The sequence below is a fragment of the Octopus bimaculoides genome, chromosome 1, assembly GCF_046866305.1.
Source record: "Octopus bimaculoides isolate indiv1 chromosome 1, ASM4686630v1, whole genome shotgun sequence".
Lineage (NCBI taxonomy): Eukaryota > Metazoa > Mollusca > Cephalopoda > Octopoda > Octopodidae > Octopus > Octopus bimaculoides.
In genome coordinates this window covers 149029408-149053048 of record NC_142928.1, presented here as the reverse complement: position 1 = coordinate 149053048, position 23641 = coordinate 149029408, and the positions used below count along the sequence as shown (strand labels likewise).

General features: G+C 36.9%; 1 protein-coding gene across 1 annotated transcript in view; it reads left to right on the top strand.

Annotated features, from left to right (window-relative positions):
- The first annotated feature begins 44 nt into the window (after positions 1-44).
- LOC106880958 (serine/threonine-protein phosphatase 6 catalytic subunit) overlaps positions 45-23641 on the top strand; it is a 41184-nt gene continuing 17587 nt past the window's right edge. Inside the window, exons 1-3 of the mRNA XM_052971363.2 lie at positions 45-533; positions 18613-18708; positions 21151-21216. Of these exons, the coding sequence (XP_052827323.1) occupies positions 459-533; positions 18613-18708; positions 21151-21216 (237 nt within the window). The 5' untranslated portion in view covers positions 45-458. The remainder of the gene's footprint in view (positions 534-18612; positions 18709-21150; positions 21217-23641) is intronic.

Here is a 23641-nt window from a genome sequence, read left to right as displayed (position 1 = left end):
TTTTAAAAACTACATTGCAGTGTCTTGGATATGGTTATCTTATCTCTATTTCCATTAGTATTTATCTACTTTAGACATATTAAAAGTTCTCTTTCTAAGTGAGTCATAAGGTATCTATTGCAGGCCTAGAAGAATATAATCTCCACTCTAGGTATCATTTATCAACTTGCGAATAACTAGCCAGTTACGACCTTCCGCAAATGTGTCAAGTTGCCTGCTGGAATATACCTTCATTAAAATTTAAATACTCTAGTGTAGCGGATAGCAATTTTCAAAAAATATCATATTATTAATTGCTACCTTCTCTTTCTTCAAAACAGAAGACATTATGTAAATATGTCACTTAAACATAGGATTTTTTGTAAGAATGCATCTAGTGCAATCGAGTTTAGGGTGTTCAGATAATAATTCAGAGTTATGCCCCTTGTTGAGCTTTTCTAAAATAAAGGTTATCAGAAATGGCGGACGAATGTGTTGACAAGTGGATAGAAATTGCAAAAGAATGCAAATATCTTCCGGAAAATGATCTAAAGGTACATATTTTTTATTTGTAAATATTAGGGAAAACTACATGTAATAGGGGAATTTATGACCTATCACTTTTAGTATTCAGTTTATGTGTCATCAATCAATTTTAGTAGAAGATGGTCATCAAGTGAGGGTTCATTAATTAGTTCGTTTACTTATAAAAATCTCTCCTTTAATTTATCAACTGATTTATTATGTTCTTATTTGTATTTAACCTCAATTAAGTCTCACTTTCATTTGAAACATACTTTAAAAAACTGTTTCTATTGTGTATTATCTTTGATAACGTCTCCAACTGTCACAAAGCTCTTCCATATCTTTTACTGATTAATGTTTTTTGTTTGTTTTTTAATATATAAATATTCCTTGTTAAGTCTATTCACCTGAAACTCTTTTCTCATATAGTTTTCATCTTTATATGTATCCGTTACTTTTTCATGTTATTTCTCTTACTCTCTATTCAGCTTACCTTAACATAGATTATATAAAGTAAGTTCCGTTAATAAATATATATATAGTGAGAGAGGGAAAAGTTCTATCAAGTTCCTCAAAATGTTTCTTATAGGTATCTAAAACTACCGGACATTTTTGTAATCACTCATTAATAGATTGTTTGGTAAGACTTCCTTTTGTACCTTACCGAATCTCCGTATCCGAAAACGTGGATTTTTGGCAAAAAAAAAAAACAAATTTTTAAAAACAGTAATTTGCGAGAAAATGGGGGGGGGGGTCTTTCCCGAAAACGTGGGTTTTTGGCAAAAAAAAAATTTTTTTAAACCCCAATAATTTGCGAGAAAATGTGGGGTAGGGGGTGGGGGGAGGAAGTCTTTCCGATTGTTTTTCTTTTGCGATATCTTACAGCTTTGCTGTTAACCTATTCGATTCCGATGGCGCTACTTAACAAGTGTACTTTTTAGAAACAATAGTTTTAAACAACTCCGTCCAATATTTTCTTGTACCTCGGGCAATTATATACTTGTTGGTTCGTGACACAGATCAAAAACTAATTAAATCGCAGAAAGGAAACCTAAGAGAAAATCGTTACTTTATGATTTTGTTTGTTTTTTATATTGATCCTCCCCTCACTGTTATGCTTTTTAAATATTTTCGCCGTTATTGATATTTGATAGAAGTTTCTTCAACGATTTTCAAACTTGATTCTCTTTTCCACTGCCCCCACCCCCAGAAATAAAAAAATGAAAAAAACACCACCCTTATAATCAGTTTTGGTTAAAGGAAATGTAATTGTCACCGCGGCTGTGATTTATGTTCCGTATTTCTATAGCAATTCTTCGTGTTTCACATTAAGTAAAATTGAATTATGACTTGTGATTTAAAACGTCAATTATTATTAGCTTATTTTAAGTAGTCTTCTTTTTTTATCTGGGGTTTATTTTATACTTGTAATTTGTAAAACTTGCCAAGCGTTATATCAGTTGTCTTCTAGGAAGGAGGAAAAGCAGAATTTAATGGATAACTAGGTTTGTAATGTAAACTACAAACAACATCGTGTTCAAATGAAGGTTAGCTACTTTAAGATAGTGTTTCATTTAGAATGAATTCAATGAAACCTAAGAACAAATGAACATCGGCATTGAAGGTAATGATAACAGGAAGTATCGTTATTGAGTAAAGACAAATGCCAGAAAGCTTTTTTTTTTTAATTTTCTTTTTTAAGTTCTAGATTTGGTTGAGTGAACTATATCGGCCGAGTCGCTTTGCTTCTTTCACGATGTTCTTACTTTACGTCTGATCAGATCATATAGACCGGAGAATTTGTTATTTCTTATCTATGTTTGGGGAGAAAATCCATTATTCATAGCCTGTGGGAGAGAGTCCCCTTCAGAAATGATAGTTGACGTATTTTAATGAATAGAGAAGTTACGTTGGTGAGGATGATATGCAGAGAGATTACTAATATATCTTCACAACTATCACGGCCACAAATAGCAACAACTCATAATCAGATAGTCCGTGTTCAGATTTTATAAAATACGTTTTAGATGTTACAAGGTTTATCTTTTATCGATTCCTTTTTTGTATTTTTTTCTCGAAAATGTAAAATTCAAATGTATCTTTATCACTGTTGCAATCATTGTATTACGTGAAGCATTGAATTCTTCTCATGTGTACTTTATTAATATTAGAATAGGTAACGTTCTGAAGTATTCTAATTCATAAACATTAGATACCATCAGTGAAATATTTACTCCCATTTTCGTTATGAGTGTTCTGTTGTGGTTATAACAAACATTTGACTATGGGAGACAGCACAAGAGTTTTGTGGTCCAGTGGCCAAAGACTAAGCAACTAGAGTGATTCTCTTCTCATACTGTTTACAATTTTCATGTTCCAGTAGAATGCAGGTTCTTGGCTTAAGATTTTATTCCTGTGGAATATTGTTTTGTTTTTATTTTAATACTGATTTTTATGTTTATTATAATACTGATAATAAGCCACCAAAGTTCCTATTGGACTTTGAATTGAGATCTATTATCTGGAATCATCATTAGGTAGATTTAACAGGATGCCATGTAGTTCAGCTCATAGCACGTGTGTATGAGTGTATGGAACATAATGCATTTGGTTTGTGTGGGGCAGTGAGGTGCTTGGGGAAGGGGTAACTTCTAGATAATTCTTTTTTACTGGTTCCAACAATTAGCCCGTGGCCATACTAGACTACCATCATCCTGTTCCACTTATTTTTTTGTGCTTAGCATTGCTTAAATGTTGTTTGAACACATTAATATGTATGCCATGCAAATCCCCTATGTTCCATGGGATGATATTGAAGAGCTGGAGTCCTTTGAACCTGAAGTAACCATGTCCTAACCTGAGGTGGGAATGTAGAACTTTCAACATAATGCAATGGTGCCCCAGTTCAGAGTTTTGTGCACCTTTTAATATAAAAGTTTAATGCTAGTCCTTAGATATTCCAGATATAAATTACTGTCTACCTCCCTTTTCTACTTCTAAAAGTAAAGTAATGAAGTTTCAATCACTCTCAGTAGTTTAATTGCTGCAAATAAGCTTGGACAGAAACAATCTTTACATAGGACAAGAGCAATAATTTAGAGGACTAAAAACCAATGGCATAGTCTTGTGGTTAAAAGTTCCAATAACGACCAATAATGCTGATCATCCTTATATAATTCATATGAAAAAAAAATTTGTAATATATCTTGACTTGTAAATGTTCTGAAACTCCAGTTTTCATGTTGGTGTCATTTTAATAATTTGTTTCTAATTATTACATCATAACTCATTTTAACTCCCAGTTCTCTGGGATTGAATTACTTCTGGCTTTGTGCGTTCATGTTGCGTTGAGTTGAATACTTGGTAAAATTTTCATCAATGATTTGCATGTATCAAAGTTGTGCATATTTTCTTTAAGCAGCAACATTTGCTCCTTTAATTGTCTATGAGATTTTGGAATCATTGTCAACATGTCTGAACGTGCTAGTACAAGTTACTAGGTACTCAAGGTAGCTCCTTGAAACAATCCTCTCTGAACTGTTGATTATTTTTTTTTAAATGCTGTAATAATTCTGTCTCTTAAAAAGTTATACAGCTATTCTCTTAGTTTTGTAACTACGCTGGGTTCACATAGCTTCACAATATCACCTTTCTCAAATCTTGGCAAAATCTATGTGTTACACCTATGCTTGAATGATTGAACAGATGCTTTAATCTCCAGGCATAAGACTTCAGCATCTGTAATTAACAATTGTGTGAACATGTAATTAATTTTTTCTTCTTTTTTTTTGTTTTTTTTGTCTCTTTGGCCTTACTGATATGTCAAACCAGTGAGATAGGTCTGTGGTTTTGAGGAGCTAATATCTTTGGAAAAGTATCTGAAGTGGTTTGGCACGATCTATTTTGCATGTTTTTAAGAAAATAATTGGGATAACCATTGGGTTCTGTTGCTGAGTTCTGTACCATTCTGTTTATAGCAGATTTTATATCTTATGTAATTTCTCTATGGGAAGTTGCAGTATTGAAGAACTTCACTGGTTCAGCTATTTGTTCTAGTGGAGTTGTGAAGCCTTGTGAACACTGTTATTTAGCTACCTTTTAAGGGTCTGTAATAAAAGGAGCATTTCATTCAAATAATTGTTCTGTTTTGTAACTTTGTAACTTTTTTTCCCCCACAAACCTGTAGAAGACTTTTGAATTAGCTTTTGTTTTTAAAGGCTTAGTTTCCTTTATTGCTTTTTCAATTTCTCTGATTGGTGCCCTAAAGTTTCCTCCTCCTGTCAGTTATTTGTCCATTTAAATATTTTGCAGCATTTGTTCATTCTCACAGGATAAATGTTTGTATTTCTAGAAATCATACTTTGAAATTGGCCTTCCTCTCTATGATAGCTAATGTTTGTAGCTTCCATATAAGATGTTTCAATTTCCTAACACTGTCTTCTACAGAGAATTCTGTGTTAGTTCACCTTGCAGATTCCCCCACCCGATTTTTTTTTTAATTGGTTTCCAGTGAGTTTTGTATAAATTCAGAATTAGGCAGAGTTGTCTTCTGGTAAGATATACTTTTAGGAGATGAAGGATTAGATAATGAACTTTATGTTGCTGATGTTGTTGAACCCTGGATCAACCTTGATCTAACAGACTTATGATCAGATATGTTCCAGCTGTGACAGTCCTGTCCTTTTTCCAAGCATTGTATATCAAGAACTACATTCACTATAATGTATCCTTCCTTTTTTTTTAAGAAGAGAGAGATTTGTTTACTATTTCTAGCAGATCACATGGCCATATAGGCTTTCTGTCTTTGGCTTGATGAATTGAATTTAGTCAGAAGGAGTGATAAAAATAATGAACTAGCTTAAGCTAATGATTGACAACAATGGCTATTGTATTTTCTCTCTCTTTCCCTCTCTCTCTCTCTCTGATCAGGTAACCATGTATCCCCTCTACAGAAAGATACCTGTTTCTGTCTCTCTGTCACACTCTAACCTTTCATCATCTGACACAAGATCACCTCCTCCAATGCCACATCCCTTCTCAAAGGACCTTTGTTTTGCAAGTTATTTGGTGACTCTGCCAGTGCTGGTGCCACATAAGAAGCATCCAGCCCACACTGTAAAGTAGTTGGCATTTGGAAAGGTATCCAGCTGTAAAAATAAACCATGCCAAAACTGACCTCACCTGTCCTGGTGCCTCATAAAAAGCACTCAGTCCACTTTGCGGAGTGGTTGGTGCTAGGAAGGGCGTCCAGCCATAAAAACCATGTCAAAACAGACAACAAAGCATAGTGCAGTCTTCTGGCTATCCAACTCCTGTCAAACCATCCAACGCATGCCAGCGTAGAAAGTGGGTGTTAAATGATGATGACGATGAATAGAATTAAATGAGCAGAGAGACCAGTTCTACAAGGTCTTGGGAAAAGAAAAAAACTAACAAGGATATCATAACTGTGGCAAGGGATTTTAATCACCATTTTGGGAAGTATCAAGATGGACATACTAGATAGCAACTACAGTTTTGATATTTGAAACAATGAAGGAATACAGATTTGTGTGGTGTAATTAAAACATACAATATATTATAGATGCTTTGAAAAGCTAGCCAACTGGTTAACAGCCAACTCACTAACTGGTCAACAACAAACATGCCAACTGGTTAACAACCAACCAGTTGAGCTAAAAACCAATCGACTTTATTTAGACTAATAAAAACAAGCAAATTGATGGTAATGAACATTTAATCAATCTCTGGATTGAGATATCCTCACTTCCCCTTACATTTAGCAGATGTAGGAAATTGGCTATTATTTCTAGCAGGTTGAGTGACCTTATAGTTGCGTCTGTTGGCTTGCATAGAGGCACTCTTTGAACTATGAATGTAGATAGAAGAGCCATTAAAAAAGAAAGGAATGTGTCGAGGCTTGAAAAATGTCTTTGTGAAGGTCAGCTTTCACTCAGCAAACAGATGTTTGAGTAGTTAGATAGTGATGGGAAATGTATGTAGTGAGAGAGGAGAGCTGGTCATTTGTTAGAGATCAACTTACTGGAAGCCACTGAGTAATGTTACAGGCAACAAGGTAGGACAGGCTTGGAAAGAATATGAGAGAAGGAATTTACTTGACAGGTGCCATGTTTCATTAGCATGTTATAAAGAGCTAGTGATATTTAATGCTTGGTCAGAGCCTCCCTTCGTTAGAAATTAACTCAGGTAATCAGTGTTAAAAATATTATTCTTAATGACTACTATAGCATCATCATTATCATCAACAACTGCTACAAAGGTAAAAAAGACTCATCTGTTTCATTTTGGTCATGAAATGAATGGTGACTCTCTCGAGCACATCTTGTTTGTGAAGTTCACTATTTTCTAATCTGGTCTATTTCTTCATTGAACACCTTCTGCCATCAACTTAAAGCATTTATTTGTATTTCATGTCTAGAACATTGTATTTAGCTCATCTCCTTACAACACCCAAAACCTTTCTTAATCTGTATGTAGTCATTCTTTTACACAAATAGTAGCACACTCAATAAACTTACCAGGAACACACATCATTTGCCCATTCTTTTTACCTGTGTTTTCTCTTTGCCTTTTCTAATATAACAATCATCATCATTATTATTCTATGTTCACTTTCCATGCTGGTTTGGGTTCTACTGGGTATGTTAGAGCAGTCTTGGCCAACTTGAATTACATTACAGGACACTTGAATCACAGAAAGTATTTTGATGGCTGCTTGTATACTTTATGCACTAATAGTCAAATAATCAAATTACAGAATCAAGAATTCTCCATACTTTTCGTTTGTTTAAAATTATAAAATTGTAGGCTATTGCTTTGTGACTACTTATAAATTTTGAATTTATTTTGAACCAAATGTTTTACACAAACAATTTCATTTTGAAATTAAACACAATACTTCATGAAAGTATCAAGCGGGCTGCAAGAAAAAAGTCTGTGAGCCTCAGGTTGGCCAGCTCTGTGTTAGAGGATCACATTGCATTCATGTTTAATTTTTGACTCGGTTTCTATGGCCGGATACCCTTCCTGATACTGACCATTTAACAGGGTGCACTGGGTGTACTAGGAGGTTATCACATCTTTGACAAAACATGAGTCTTCTCAACCTCACATTTAACAGAGTACTTGATGCTTTTTATCATAGCTCCAGTAGTAGAGAGGATAAGAATGAGAAAGTGATAGATTGTAAGAGGTGGATAAATGCTGATGGTGAATGATGGAGGTTGATATCAAATGGACAATGGGGGAGTATAAGTAGTTTATGGAGTACATGCTGATCTGATGAGGTCCCTTATGCATATGCCTCCAGATGGGTGAGAAAGCTTGGCTGATAAGGATTAGAAATGGAAAAATGAATTACAGAGAAAGAGTCATATAGGTTTGGTGACATCCCTAGGTGGACTGGAAGCAGTGCACCATATACAGAAGAGATCCACTGCTGTCCTGTTCCACATCAGTTATATTGTGAGAGTGAAATAAAAAGGAGAGAGTGATTGAGAGATGAGTAATAGGAGCTTAAGCACTAAAGCTTGAGTGATAAAAGCATAGGTGATAAAACTGATGATGATTGTGACATGAGTGGTATGTATAAGAGGGACATGTGAGTGATAGATTTGTTAGAGAAAGGAGAAGCTGTTGGATGTCAGAGATGTAGAGTTGACAATATACACACACAAGCACACATTTAACAGTGTACAGAAACGGCTGTGTAGTTAGGAAGCATGCTTCCTAACCATGTGTTTTCAGGTTCAGTCATACTGTGTAGCACCTTGAATAAGTGTCTGCTCCAATAGTTACAGGTCAACCAAGGCCTTGTGAATGGATTTACTAGCCAGAAATTGAAAAAAGCTCATCCTATGTATGTGTGTGTGTGTGTATGTGTATAGGCAGTGACAAGTGACCGAGACCTTTGGCAATATACTGTGCCTTCTGTGAGAAACATGTTTGGCCATGGGGAAACATCACCTTGTTCAGAAACAGATGAGGGTTAATGACAGGAAGGGCGTCCATCCATTGAAAATCTGTCTCTGTATATTCTGTCTAACCTATGCAAGCATGGGAAAGTGGCTATAAAAACAATTGAAATGGATATGCGTGTGAATGTGTATCTTTTACTTGTTTCAGTCATTTGACTCTGGCCATGCTGGGCACTGCCTTGAAGGGTTTTAATCAAACAAATTGACCCTAGGACTTGTTTTTTGAAGCCTAGTACTTATTCTATTGATCTCTTTTCTGAACCGCTAAGTTACAGGTACATAAATACACTAACAACAGTTGTCAAGCGGTGATGGTGGAGGGGGGACAAACACAGAGATACACATGCACATAGATGTGTGTATGTATGTATATATGTATATATATATATATATATATATATATATATATATCATCATCATCATCGTTTAACGTCCGCTTTCCATGCTAGCATGGGTTGGATGATTTGACTGAGGACTGGTGAAACCGGATGGCTACACCAGGCTCCAATCTAATTTGGCAGAGTTTCTACAGCTGGATGCCCTTCCTAACGCCAACCACTCAGAGAGTGTAGTGGGTGCTTTTACGTGTCAACCGCACGAAAACGGCCACGCTCGAAATGGTGTCTTTTATGTGCCACCCGCACAAGCCAGTCCAGGGGCACTGGCAACGATCTCACTCGAAAATCCTACGGGAGCCAGTCAGGCGGTACTGGCAACGGCCACGCTCAAAATGGTGCATCTCATGTGCCACCCGCACAAGAGCCAGTCCTGGGGCACTGGCAACGATCTTACTTGGCTTGCTGGGTCTTCTCACGCACAGCACATTTCCAAAGGTCTCGGTCAGTAGTCATCGCCTCGGTGAGGCCCAATGTACGAAAGTCTTGCCTCACCACCTCAGCCCAGGTCTCCCTGGGCCTACCTCTTCCACGGGTTCCCTCAACTGTTAGGGTGTGGCACTTTTTCACGCAGCTATCCTCATCCATTCTCACCACATGTCCATACCAGCGCAATCGTCTCTCTTGCACACCACAACTGATGCTTCTAATGTTCAGCTTTTCTCTCAAGATACTTACACTCTGACGGGTATTCACATTGACATTACACATCCAACGGAGCATACTGGCTTCATTCCTTGCGAGCTTACGTATGTCCTCAGCAGTTACAGCCCATGTTTCACTGCCATGTAGCATGGCTGTTCGTACGCATGCGTCATACAGTCTGCCTTTTACTCTGAGTGAGAGTCCCTTTGTCGCCAGCAGGGGTAAGAGCTCTCTAAACTTTGCCCAGGCTATTCTTATTCTAGCAGCTACACTTTCAGCACACCCACCCCCACTACTAACTTGGTCGCCCAGATAGCGGAAGCTATCGACTACCTCTAGTTTTTCACCCTGGAATGAGATAGAAGTTGTTTCCTGTTTGTTTACAGTCTTTATTGCACCTGAACATCTGCCACAAACAAAAACTAACTTGCTAGTTAACCTGCTTTTGATGTTGCTGCACCTCTTATGTGTCCATAGCTTGCACCAGGTACATCTTATAGAGTTACTACCTACTCCTTTTCTACATACTGAGCAGGGCCATCTACCTGAAGGGGTTTGTGTTTTATCTACCTTCCTACTTATTAGGATTTTGGTTTTAGCTGGGTTGACTCTAAGGCCCTTCAATTCTAGACCTTGCTTCCACACCTGAAACTTCTCCTCTAGTTCTGATAGTGACTCCGCAATTAGGGCAAGGTCATCAGCATAGAGGAGCTCCCAGGGGCAACCTGTCTTGAACTCCTCTGTGATTGCCTGGAGGACTATGATAAATAAGAGGGGGCTGAGGACGGAACCTTGGTGGACCCCTACCTCTACCCGGAATTCATTGCTGTACTCATTTCCAACCCTCACCTTACTGGCAGCATCTCTGTACATGGCTCGCACAGCTCTCACTAACCATTCTTCTATCCCAAGTTTCCTCATTGACCACCAGATAAGGGATCGGGGGACCCTGTCAAAGGCTTTCTCCATGTCAACGAAAGCCAGGTACAGAGGTTTATCCTTAGCTAGGTATTTCTCCTGCAGCTGTCTCACTAGAAATAAGGCATCAGTAGTGCTTTTACCTGGCACAAACCCAAACTGCATCTCATCTAAATTGATTCGCTCCCTAATTAGTTGGGCTATGACCCTCTCTGTAACTTTCATAACCTGATCTAACAGCTTGATGCCTCTGTAATTATTTGTATCTAAAGCGTCACCTTTACCTTTGTAGCAGTTGACTATGATGCTGCTACACCAGTCATGTATATATATATATATATATATATATATATATATATATATATATATATGTATATGACAGGCTTCTTTCAGTTTCTATCTACCAAGTCCACACACAAGGCTTTGGTTGGACCATGGCTATAGAAGACGAAACTTGCCCATGGTGTCACACAGTGGGACTGAACTTGGAACCATGTGGTTGAGAATCAAGTTTCTTATCACACAGCCATGCCTGCACACACTCACATATACACATGTACACAGTTTTAATGTCTGTTTTGCCATGCCTGCATGGTTGAATAGGACTTCTGAACTGCACATCAGTTACTGCAGCCCTTTGCCATCTTCTCTGCAATATTTTCCACCATCACATCCAAAGTCTTTCTTTGTCTCTCTGGTTTCATTCAGTTTCAATGTGCAGCACTTCTTTATACAGCTGTCTCCCTCCATATGTATCCCATGCCCATATCAACACACACAGTATTCTCTTTCGTGCACTATATCTGATTAATCTTACGTTCAGTTTTTCTCTCAGCTCTATTGTTCATGCATATTATTATTCTTTTCTACTCTAGGCACAAGGCCCGAAATTTTGGGGAGGTGGGGGCTAGTTGATTAGATCGACCCTAGTACGCAACTGGTACTTAATTTATCGACCCTGAAAGGATGGAAGGCAAAGTCGACCTCGGCAGAATTTGATCTCAGAACATAGCGACAGATGAAATACCGCTAAGCATTTTGCTGGCGTGCTAATGTTTCTACCACTTTGCTGCCTTTCATGCACATTAATATTACACATCCAATGGAGCTTGGTCATTTGCTTTCTTTTTAGTCTTTGCAAATCCTCTGCATTCAAGACCCATGTCTCACTATCATACAGAATCACACTTCATACACTAGCATTACACAATCTGCCCTTTACTCTGAAGGAAAGCCCTTTGTTGCCAGCAGTAGTAATAACTTCTTGAACTTTTTCCAATGAGTTCTGTAAATATGCTTTCTGCACTACTATGACAACTGCTAATTAGGACCCCCCCCCCCCCAGATAAAAGACATTCTCAACTACTTTTAGAAAGCAACTATGCAGTGGATAGAATCTATTTTGCATGTGCTCATAGTACTTATTGTCTCTGTGCAGTTACTACTGTGTTTTCTTTTAGCTTATTAAATGTGTGTGTGTATACATGTATATTTTATTATACAAATAATATTGGATATTTGACCCTATTTGTATAATAGAATATCTAACTACATTAAAATGTATTTAGTCTCTTATTTACATGTCTAGTTTTCCTAATCTCTGAATTAAAATAATCATTAAACATGTGTGTGTGTGTGTGTCCTTGCTAACTGTAAATACAACACTCATATGAGGGATGTTTGTTACAGTCTTCCATGAAAACATTGTCTGTTCATGTTCAGAAGACTAGGAAATTTTTTCTTAAAACAAGTGAGGATTAGTGTCAGAAAGAGCATCTACCTGTAGAAAATCTACCCCAACTTATTTTATCTGACCTATGCTAGCATGTGAAAAGTGGATGTTAAAATGCTAATGATGATTCATGATAAAATACAATCTATTGTGTTCTTTGTTTAACAGGTTCATCAGAATGAAACAAATTGCAATTAGTTAATTGCAATCTTGTTTCATTCTGAAATTAATTAATAAATATTTATTCTTGACATCTCAATGCACCATGAATCTTTTACATTAATGGATATTAGCTTCATTACCAGTCCTTCAAATCTTTATTTATATGCCACTCATTTCAGCTTTAACACCAGTGTCTTGTTCAAGTTTTTCTTCACACATCTCTCTCTCTCTCTCTCTCTCTCTCTCTCTCTCTCTCACACACACGCAAGTACAGATGTGTGTGCGCGCATATTAATATATAAGTTCTAGCGTGAGTTGAAGAAATAACTATAGAAGGCTTATTTTACAACCAGATCCTCTTACCTACCTGTGTGTATGTGCGTGTGTCCATATATTGTCATTTAATGTTTGTTTTCTATGCTGGCATGGGTTGGATGGCTTGATAAAATCTAATGAGTCGGAGGGATGCATTGTGCCCCGATGTCTGCTTTGATATGGTTTCTGTGGCTGGATGTCTTTCTTAACATTGGTCATTTTACTGTGTATACTGGATGCTTTTTATTCATGGCACCAGTACTAAGATTGCCACGTAACTTGCATCACTAAAGAGTCCCCTTCTGCGAGTATGGTAGAGAGGGAGATAGCTTTATGCTAAGTGTTGAAAGGTTAAAATATTAAAGAAAGGACAGGAACAAGCTTCTTGCTATCTAAGAATGTGTGGGAAGAATCTGTGGAGCTGGAAAAGAGATTGATAGAAGTGACAAGATGTCAGAGTGTGTCCTCAAGGTAGAGGAAAGTGAGTAGAAAAGAGAATGGGACAGAATATTAGGAAGGGTGGGGGAGAGTGTAAAGGATAATTAGAGATAGGGGAATAGGGTGGGAGGGGGTGAATGGTGAATAAAGGGTAAAGGGGTGGTTGATAATATGGGTTAAAGGGAAAGTTGAAGGGGAGGTAACGACTAGCAATACAGAAAGGGTGAAGAGCAGCAAATAGGGAAAGGATGAGAGAAAAGAAGATGATGGGTAGATGGCGAGTGGGTAGGTTGCAAGTGTGTGTGTGTATGGAGTGAGAGAGGTGATAAGAGTGGAAGAGGTCAGAGGTACACCAGACTTCAATCTGATCTGGCAGTTTCTATAGCTGGATGTCCTTCCTAACGCCAGCCACTCTGAGAGTGTAGTGGGTGCTTTTTACATGCCACAAGCATGGGGGCCAGTCAGGTGGCACTGGCATCAACCACTCTCAAATGGTGCTTTTTACGTGCTACCAGCACAGGAGCAAGTCAGTCAGCACTGGCATCGACCATACTCGAATGGTGCTTTTTACGTGCCACCGGCATGAGTGCTAGTCAGGCAGCACTGGCATTGGCCACAACTACGATTTCATTTGACTCAACAAGTCTTCTCAAGCACAGCATATTGCCTGACGATTGAAGGGTACTTTTAAACTGGCCAGTTATGCGACACTGGCATCGGCCACGGCTATGATCTCACTTGGCTTGCCGGGTCTTCTCAATCACAGCATATCTCCAAAGATCTCGGTCACTTGTCATTGTCTCTGTGAATCCCAACATTTGAAGGTCATAAGCCAGATATTTTAAGCATTTCTGCAGTGATTCCTGCTGGACTGGGGGCTTTCCCTGTCTTCATAACCTTAATTGCTTTATCTACCAAGGTACTGTCAATTTGAATAGCTAGTCCCTCTGTTGGGTCAACATTTGGCAGACTCTCTTTCTCCCATTCATTCTCTTCATTTAGCAACCTTTCATAGTGGCATCTCCAAGTCTCTCTCTTTGCAGTATCATTAAATGCAAGTGAGCCATCATCCATGTGGACACATTTCTCTCCTATGACATCATGATTCTCTCTCACACACTGTCTTGCAATATGAAACACTTCAAGTCTCTGGTCCTCATGATGCAGAACATTGGCAAATTTCTTCTTATCTGCTTCCCCTCTGGCTAAGTAAACCTATTTCCTAGCTTCCGTTCTGGCGATCTGATACAGTTCCCTGTTACCACCACACTTCGAGTCCTTCCATGCCCATTTCTTTTCCTTAATGGCTCTGTCAACTACATTGTTCCACTACCACATTACCTTAGGTTGAGAAGGGACTTTGCACCAGCCACAAATTTGGTCAGTAGCCCTGAACAGGTTGTCCCATAGGAACCTCCAGTTGTCCACATTATGAGACCCTATGTCCTCTACTTTTTTGTCAAAAGCTTCAATTAATATGTTTCTAAAATCTCTGTCCATTCAGAGGATCCTTAAGCTTCCAGACCTTTCTTTTCCATGCTGGTCATCTTCTGGGCAGTCATTTAGCCCTTGATCCTGAATATGTAAATTATCCAGGTATCTGTACTTCTGCAATACCCACCAGGTACTGTAACTGCATGCAATAATATTCAAATATAAAGAATTACTTAGGGTTTCTGCAAGCTTTTCATTTTGTTGTTTTCATATGTGAAGCAGCAAACTATATTAGCTGATGGAGCTATCATTTCCCTTCAGAATACTTGATTGAAAAAACACTTTATAGCAAAATTTGAATATTATTTCTGATTAAGCAAAATGAGATTAAAAAAAAAAAATCCACTTTTTTTTCAGTATATCATACAATAGTATTACTTTCAATGTATTTCAATTTATTATAAAACCAGGCTATTATTTCAATTGTTTAATATCCAACACGTTATATATAGTATTTTACAGTGTATAGTTATTATAGAATCAAAACCTGAATTATTTTGTATAAACTTTTGTCATGTAAGTTTAATATACTCAGATTTGATGTTATTTGTTTCATGTGTAAAATCTGAGAAAAATCAGATTGCTTGTAATTTGGAGGGAGCCCTATCCACATGAGATATACAATTTGGCTAGAAATTAACAGCCTACAGATAACATTCATTTGCTGGTAACCTGGTTTGGGATTCTCAAGTCTGGCATATTATTCTTGTCATTTTGTTTCAAAAATTTTGTAAAATGTACATTCATTTTTTTTTTGTTTTTTTCTTTTGTTATACAGAGAGTATAAAATGAGCTTTAAAATATATATTTGTTGTCATGACTGGTTTACTGTTTAGTAAACAAATGTCTATTTTTAAACTGAAGAACTAGTTTTCAGTTCCATCATCTTTCTTGTGTCCTTTTTATTTTTCTTTACTGCAATAATTCCATGAACTAATTACATGAGTTTTTAGTATTTTCTGTATGATTCATATAAACTCTATATTTAGCTTGTCATTTTGCTGTGCCTGTTGTATTTTCAAGTATCTAAATTGTTGTAAATAATGCAAAATATTATAAGCTCATAGATTGACTTAATGATATGAATGGTTAGTTTCTAAAGATCTTAATAGATTCAGATAAAATTGTTAATGTCTTCAGAAAGAAATTTATAGTTTTCATTTGGTATAATAGCTTTCGGCATAGAAGTGGAAACATAAGTGACATATTGGATTTTAATGAGGCTGGTTGATTTGATGAATTGAAAAGGGATTAGTAACCAGTTAATTCTTCTCAGAATAAATCATTGTATTACAAGCTGCACACCAATAGCTAAGTTATGTAAATTTTCAGAGATTATTTAAAATAGGTATAAAAATTTAGATAAAAATCTGCAAGACCTGGAAAACTGAATAAAAAGCAATATTAAATATGAAAGATTTAAGTTGTGGGCCATTGGTTGTATATAAATGAAGCTTTGTCTATCAGTTAGATGAGGTTTTTAAAAATTTATTTGTGTGTGTGTGTGTGTGTAAGGGAGGACACTATATATATTGTGAGTGTATTATCTTAAATGTATGATATGTGATAACTTTTATAGTATAGAGATATCTGGTTTTTGTAAAGGTTAGGAGCTGTTCATGGTTAAGTGTTTGGCTTTTCCTCTTAAAATATGTGAAGATTTCAGAAGAAATTGTTAGTAATTGTTAAATCTAGAAAGTGTAAGAAGTGAGATGGTTTGAACCATGTATCATTTGTGAATAAAGAGGATACAGAGTCATTAGTGAGATTTCCACAAAATAGACAGCATCTGGGTTACAATGGTATTGAACTAATTCAAACTATCAATACTTTACAGTCACTATTTGTCAAATGTCAAATCGATTGTAGCTTGGAGGGAATCCTTTCCATACAAGCTACACATTTTGGTTAGAAACTGTCGGTCTTCTTTACTCATGATAGACAACACTCATTCATTGGTAACCTGGTTTGGGATTCTCATGTCTGGTATACTCAAAGATTTTGGTGATTTGAATAGCAATATTTTCATTTTTTGCCCCAAATTCACAACAGCAGTATCCCTGATCTGTAACACAGGATAGATTTTTTCATTGGATCTGACTTTGTTGAACCTATACTTACAATTACAGAGAGGAGAAGGAAAAGCTTGATGTTGGATAGATGATTATCTATGGTTATTTTTTGTTGTATTAGTGATTATGATGTTTAGCTCTTTGTCAATTCTGATTCAGCACGCCTTTGAACAAAGGTATCTCAGCGGTTATTATCCAATCTTTTTTTTTTTCATGTACGGTGTATCTAGGATTGCACTATCAAATCTGAAGTAGCCTTCCTATTTTTGTTTTTTAAGCGTTAGATTGTGATTTGAAGGAGATTTGGTTTTTATTTCTTTCATATTGATAGCAATATACAAGGTGGTATCAAAACCTTCCTGGACTAGTTCTGTAGCATGCCAACAGGTGGCAGCACACAGTTGCATGCGCAGGGAGAGCTAGCAGTGACCTTCATGAGGCAGTGTGCTGAGTGATATCACTGTGTTTACTTTGCAAGTTGTGAAATTTCTGTTTTTGAGATCATGTGTATGCTGAAGTCTGCAATTTTTGTCATAGACAGGAAGTTGGAAGAAAGAGCCAACATGAAATTTTGCGTTAAACTTAGGAAGTCTGCTACAGAGACATTGAGCAACCTTCAGTAAGCTTATGGTGACAAGGCAATAGGTCATATGCAATGTTTTGAGTGGCATGGGCACTTCAAAAGCGGAAGAACGTCCCTGGAAGACCTGCCATGAGCATCACCCCTGGAAATGTGGAGAAAATTCATCAGCTTGTATTTGAGGATTGTTGGAGGACAATCAACAATGTTTTGAAGCATTTGAGGCAGGACATTTGGCAAAATCAACTGGATCTGTGGAGCGCAAAGAATTGGATTCATAATGATGACAATGCACCCTGTCACTGAGCTCTCCTCACTCGTGAGTTTCTTGCCAAAAACAACATGGTATTGCTTCCGCACCCGCCCTATTCACTAGATTTAGCACCTGCAGACTTCCATCTCTTCCCCAAGATGAAAATGTAGCTCAAAGGTCACTGTTTTAATACCGTTGTTGAGATCAAGAGTGAATTGCTGAAGGTCCTCGACTGACAGGAAACAATTTACAGGCCGGATTCCAAAAGTGGTAGGAATGCTGAGACGGTTTTATTGCTGCACAAGATGACTGTTTCAAAAGAGATAATGTTAAAACTTAGGTAAATAAGTTATTTTTTAGTAAACGTAACTAGTCCAGGAACTTTTTGATACCACGTAGAGGTTCTCTCATTGGCTCATATTAATGAATGATGTTGTATGTGATTAAGTTACTGTCACTACTCTTTCTTTTTTTTTTTTTTTTGCTTTCATACTTTATCACAATTTTGACTTGTCACTGTCATCAATCACTTTAATTATTTTGTTCTTTTAATGAAAGACCTTATCTTTTGTTTTCAGGAAAGCACTGGAGTTGTATCTTCAGTGCTTTGCTGCTAAACACAGAGACAACTTCAGCTAGATACTCAAAATGTTTATTTCTTGTCTATATTTCTACAATCCTGTTACACCTCTTGTGCATTCATGTGGTCTCTCAACCTGTTAAAAATAGCAGCCAAATCTCCTTCAACTCCCCCTACTCCATCTTTAGAAAGTAACACCAGATTCATGACCGAGGAATGGATGGGATGGTCATGGCTGAAAGGCTTTGGGTCATAAATCTACTGGACCAGAGCCATCATGGGGCTAAACAATATTTCACCCTGTAAAAAAGAAATTCTGCTTGTATGTTTTAAATTTGTTTGACCTTAACAACATTTTCCCCAGTTAAATTTCTTTAACTTCTAGCTTAATATTTAACTAAATATATTTTTCTTTGCTGATTGATAAAAAAAGACTCAAACATTAATAATTTGGAGTAGTCTTTATTTGAATTCTAAGTAAGACAGATCTTTAATCATCTATTGATTTTTTTTTTCTTTCATTATAGAAACTATGTGAACTAGTATGTGAACTTTTACTGGAAGAATCCAATGTACAGCCAGTGTCAACACCAGTTATTGTATGTGGAGATATTCATGGACAGGTAAGTGTACTATTCCACTTGTGCTTTCTATATATTGAATATCCCAATAATTCAAGTTGACTATTAACATTTAGTAAATGCTGACCTTGGGTAATTACTCTATTCTGTTCTTAGAAGTTGTATCAACATTACTCCTTTACTCCTTTTCTTGTTTCAGTCATTTGACTGTGGCCATGCTGGAGCACCGCCTTTAGTCGAGCAAATCGACCCCAGGACTTATTCTTTGGAAGCCTACTACTTATTCTATCAGTCTTTTGTGCCGAACCGCTAAGTTACGGGGGACGTAAACACACCAGCATTGGTTGTCAAGCGATGTTGGGACACACACACACCCACACAAACATATACACACACACACACACACATATACGATGGGCTTCTTTCAGTTTCCGTCTACCAGATCCACTCACAAGGTTTTGGTCAGCCCGAGGCTATAGTAGAAGACATTTGCCCAAGAAGCCACGCAGTGGGACTGAACCCGGAACCATGTGGTTGGTAAGCAAGCTACTTACCACACAGCCACTCCTACGCCTATGAAACCATAGGCCATAAAAACAATGGAAATTTCTTCTCCGTTGGCACAGGCATGGCTGTGTGGTTAAGAAGCTCTCTTTGCAACCACATGTTTTCAGGTTCAGTACTATTGCAAGGCACCTTGGGCAAGTATCTTCTACTATAGCCTCAATGCCTTGTGAGTGAAATTGGTAGATACAATGTGTTTCTCCCTTCACCCACTTGACAACTAGTGTTGGTTTATTTATGTCCCTCTTAGTGTTTTGGCAAAAGTGACCAATAAAATAAGTACCAGACTTTTTAAAACACAAGTACTGGGGATCAATTAGTTTGATTAAAAGCCATTCAAAGTGGTTCCCTAGCATTGCTGCAATCCAATGGTTAGAACAAGTAAAAGATCAATGATAAAGATAATGCTCTTGTAATTATAAGTGAAAAGAGTTCTAATCACTGTCAGAAGAATTTAGTATTTTTTAAGTTGGGCATCTGTGTCTGTCCATATTTCCAAATAAATAGCAGATCTCCTTTGATGAAAAATGATTTAAATCCAGGGGTTTTTCATCAGTCATATGATAATGGTAATAACGTTGATGACGATTTCTTCTGTGTTTGAGATTATTTTTATAATTATAATGATTGGCATAGGATCTGTCCATACTCAATTACTCCACTCCCTCCTTCCACCATCTCCATCACTCTCTGACTCCCATTTAAAACACTTGGATAATGCAAGAGTATATCAAGCTTGTTCATATCCAGTACACTCAACCATTGCTCTTCTTTATTGCTAGCCACTGATTTCTCTTGCTATTATCCATATCTATGATTATTTATCACTTGCATCCTCTCTTAGCAGTAAACATGTACCTACCACCACTCTCTCTCTCTGATACTGTTTTTCTATTCATTCTTTCGTATTGTCTCTTCCAGAGTTGAGAGAACCCTTTAGTTTTCTCCAGTCACATACATAAGTTTCTCTAGTGTTGGTGCCATGATAAAATGCACTAAGTGCATTCTGTAATTGATTGATATTAGAATGTGCACCCAGCCATGGAAACCAAGCTAAAATTGAATGTACTAGAGAAATGGGGTCCTCTAACCCATCCAAGAGGGCAGTAATTCTGAACAAGAACTGACTTGGTTTGTGACAACCAGCCCATGTCAGTATGGGAAGTGGACATAAAATGATAATGGTGATGGTTTCTAACTTAGGCACAAAGCTTCACTTTCTGGAAGAGGGATATAGTTGGTTCAGTCATCATCATCATCATCATCATCATTGTTTAACGTCCGTTTTCCACGCTAACATGGGTTAAACGGTTTGACTGAGATCTAGAAAGCCAGCAGCTACACCAGGCTGCAATCTAATCAAGCAATGTTTCTACAGCTGGATGCCCTTCCTAATGTCAACCACTCCAAGAGAATAGTGGGTGCTTTTTACATGCCACCGGCACAGGATCTACTCAAGTGGGCCTGGCATTGATCGTGTTCAGATAGTGCATTTTACGTGCAACTGGCACAGGAGCCAGTCGGGTGAACCTGGCATTGATCACGTTCGGGTGGTGCTTTTTATGTGTCACCAGCACAGGAGCCAGTCAGTGGAGACTGGTACTCATTTTATTGGCACCATCATAGTTTCTTTCTTACCCCTTTAGTCCCCACCATTCTCAGAGACTCTGCAAAGCTTCATGGGTGCCATCTGATCTCCTCTGACCAAACTACAAATGTTCTTCTATTAAAATATCTTCAGTATACATTGAAGTTTTTGTATACATAATTGCCAATATATTTAATTATTTTGGTTTTAATTCATTTTTAGTAATAGAAAATATTAAAATTTTTTTTTTTTTTTTTTTGCATTAACTCTATTTCCATATTTGGAAGATTTTTGTTTCTTACCACTACTCTATATTTTCTGTTTTTTTCTAGTTTTATGATTTAATGGCCCTTTTCCGTACTGGTGGTGAAATGCCAGATAAACATTATGTATTTATGGTAAGTATTTAAAGTTTATTCCACTTCACAACAATCTTCTTGGCATAAAACGTTTACAAGCTAAATATGTTATATAGGCACAGGTATAGTTGCATGGTTAAGAAGTTTACTTCATGATCACATGGTTCTAAGTTCAATCACTGTTATATGCAGAGCTGGTGTCTTCTATCATAGCCTTGTGTTGACCAATATTTTGTGAATGAAATTTGGTACAGAAATTGCACAGAAGTTTGCTGCATGCATGTATGTGTGTGTGTGTGTGTGTGTGAGAGAGTAAATGTGTCTAAGTTTATGCTGTTCAGAATAAAAATCCTTTGTCTTACAACTTAGCTGTTTGATAGAGAACTGACTGAATTAAGTACTGGAGTTGACAGGACCAGTTAAAACCTTGAAAACAGTGCTCTAGTATGGCCACAGTCCAGTGAATGAAACCAGTAAAAGAATATTAAATTCTTACGTTTACTCATTACACTCATCATCATCATCATCATCATCATCATCATCATCATCATTATTCTAATGTCCACTTTTCCATGCTGGCATGGGTCACAATGAATTCATTGTGGCAGATTTTCTGTAGCTGGCTGCTTTCCTTGTCACCAACACTCATCTGTCCCCAAGCAAAGTAATATCTCCCAAGGTCAGACATGTTTTTCACAGAAGATTTGAAATATACGTTCTTTTACAATGATCACACAATGTCAAAACTAGTAAGATTCCCATATACATACACTCATGCACGTACATGATAAGTTTCCTTCAGTTTCCATCTGCCAAATCTACTCACAAATTTCCGATGGTGCCACATAGTAGGACTGAACCTGAAACACACAGTTGGGAAGCAAGCTTCTTAACCACACAACCATACCTATATGTTGGAAATAACTTCCTTCATATCAGATCTTTTAACATCTCTGTCATTATTGACGGCCTTCACCTCTATTCTTCCTTCCACTACAAGCTTACTGGCTCCAATTTCTGTTTTGACAATTCCTGTTCTCATCTCTCATTCATCAAATTCACTATTCCTTTATTTCAATTTCTTCAACTTTGCCAGTTATACAACACTAATTCAGACATAAACTCCAAATCTGGAGAGATGAGGTACTTTTCTTGAATTGTATTTACCCTCAATCAGTTGTGAATATCACACTCTACCAGACCCAATCCATTGGTCTTTCCTCCATGTGCACACTTATAGATTGGACCCCATTCATCTTTTTTACATCTATCATTGAATGCACACTTCTCCATAACTTCCAATGACCAATTTCCATGTAAAGCATGTTCTTGGTTGCCAGAGTGATTAATAAATTACTGGTCTGTTAATAATGGTTTGTTTCCATGCTATAGTGTACTGCACATTACATTTATAGATTTTCTGTGAACATTATGAACACACATATGTAAATACCTTGTCATTATGCACAATATCTTCACAAATTTGTTATGTTGTGAATTCATTAACTGCTGAATATCTTCAACTTCCATAGGGAAATTACTTATAAAGTCTCTATTATTAAGGGCTTTCATCAAACTAGTTTGTTTTTGACTCTCTGCTTCTTACATAGTTTTTATATATATATAGTGACTTAGTTATTGGTTCATGCCATCTGTCTTTAGTGTTCCAAAACCTAATCAACAATATACGTAAAAGGATTTTGAATCTGTTCTGTAGTAAAGAGTTCTTTGATAGAGCAACCCTTAGCTATGAGGTTGTACAAGAAGTGAGTAGACTCAAAGATAAAGTTAGGTACATACTTTTGGAAAAAAAAAAGCCATGATATCATTTGGTTTCCACTCCTTAATCTGTAAATGTTAAATCATAATAAAAGTCTGCCTAAGAAGCTCTTTCTCACTAACCATAGATGCAGGAACTATTCAACCAATATAAGTTTATTCCATAAATTTACAACTACTGAAGTCTGTTACTAATATAGAAACAATGGTACATTCCCACAGAACATATCCTGCAATACAGAAACCAGAGGTTAAATCAATGGGCCCAACCCTTGCAACCTCTAAACTGCTTTATTAGTATGACGGAAGGAACATTCAAGAAAAGATTTCACAATCACTCCTCTTCTTTCAGGAACATAGATAATTGAAATCTAATAAGGCTCTCAAGTTAGATTTGATTTTTAGAAGTTAAAATTGCAAGCTAAAATTTATTTAAATGGTGGCTAAAAGATGTGATCTCTGCATTTTAGAGAAAAGACTGGATATATTTTAAATGCTTTGTTTGAACACAGTAAATATAAACAAACTATTAAGTTCATATGGGTGTTAGTGGTGGGTTCATGGATGAAGAACTTTTGAATATGTATTTCCCTTTTTTTTCTTTTTCTTCCTTTGATACACTTATTCCTTTTTTTTATTGTATTGGAACTTTCTTATTAAACTGAACCATATGCAATCGTTATCT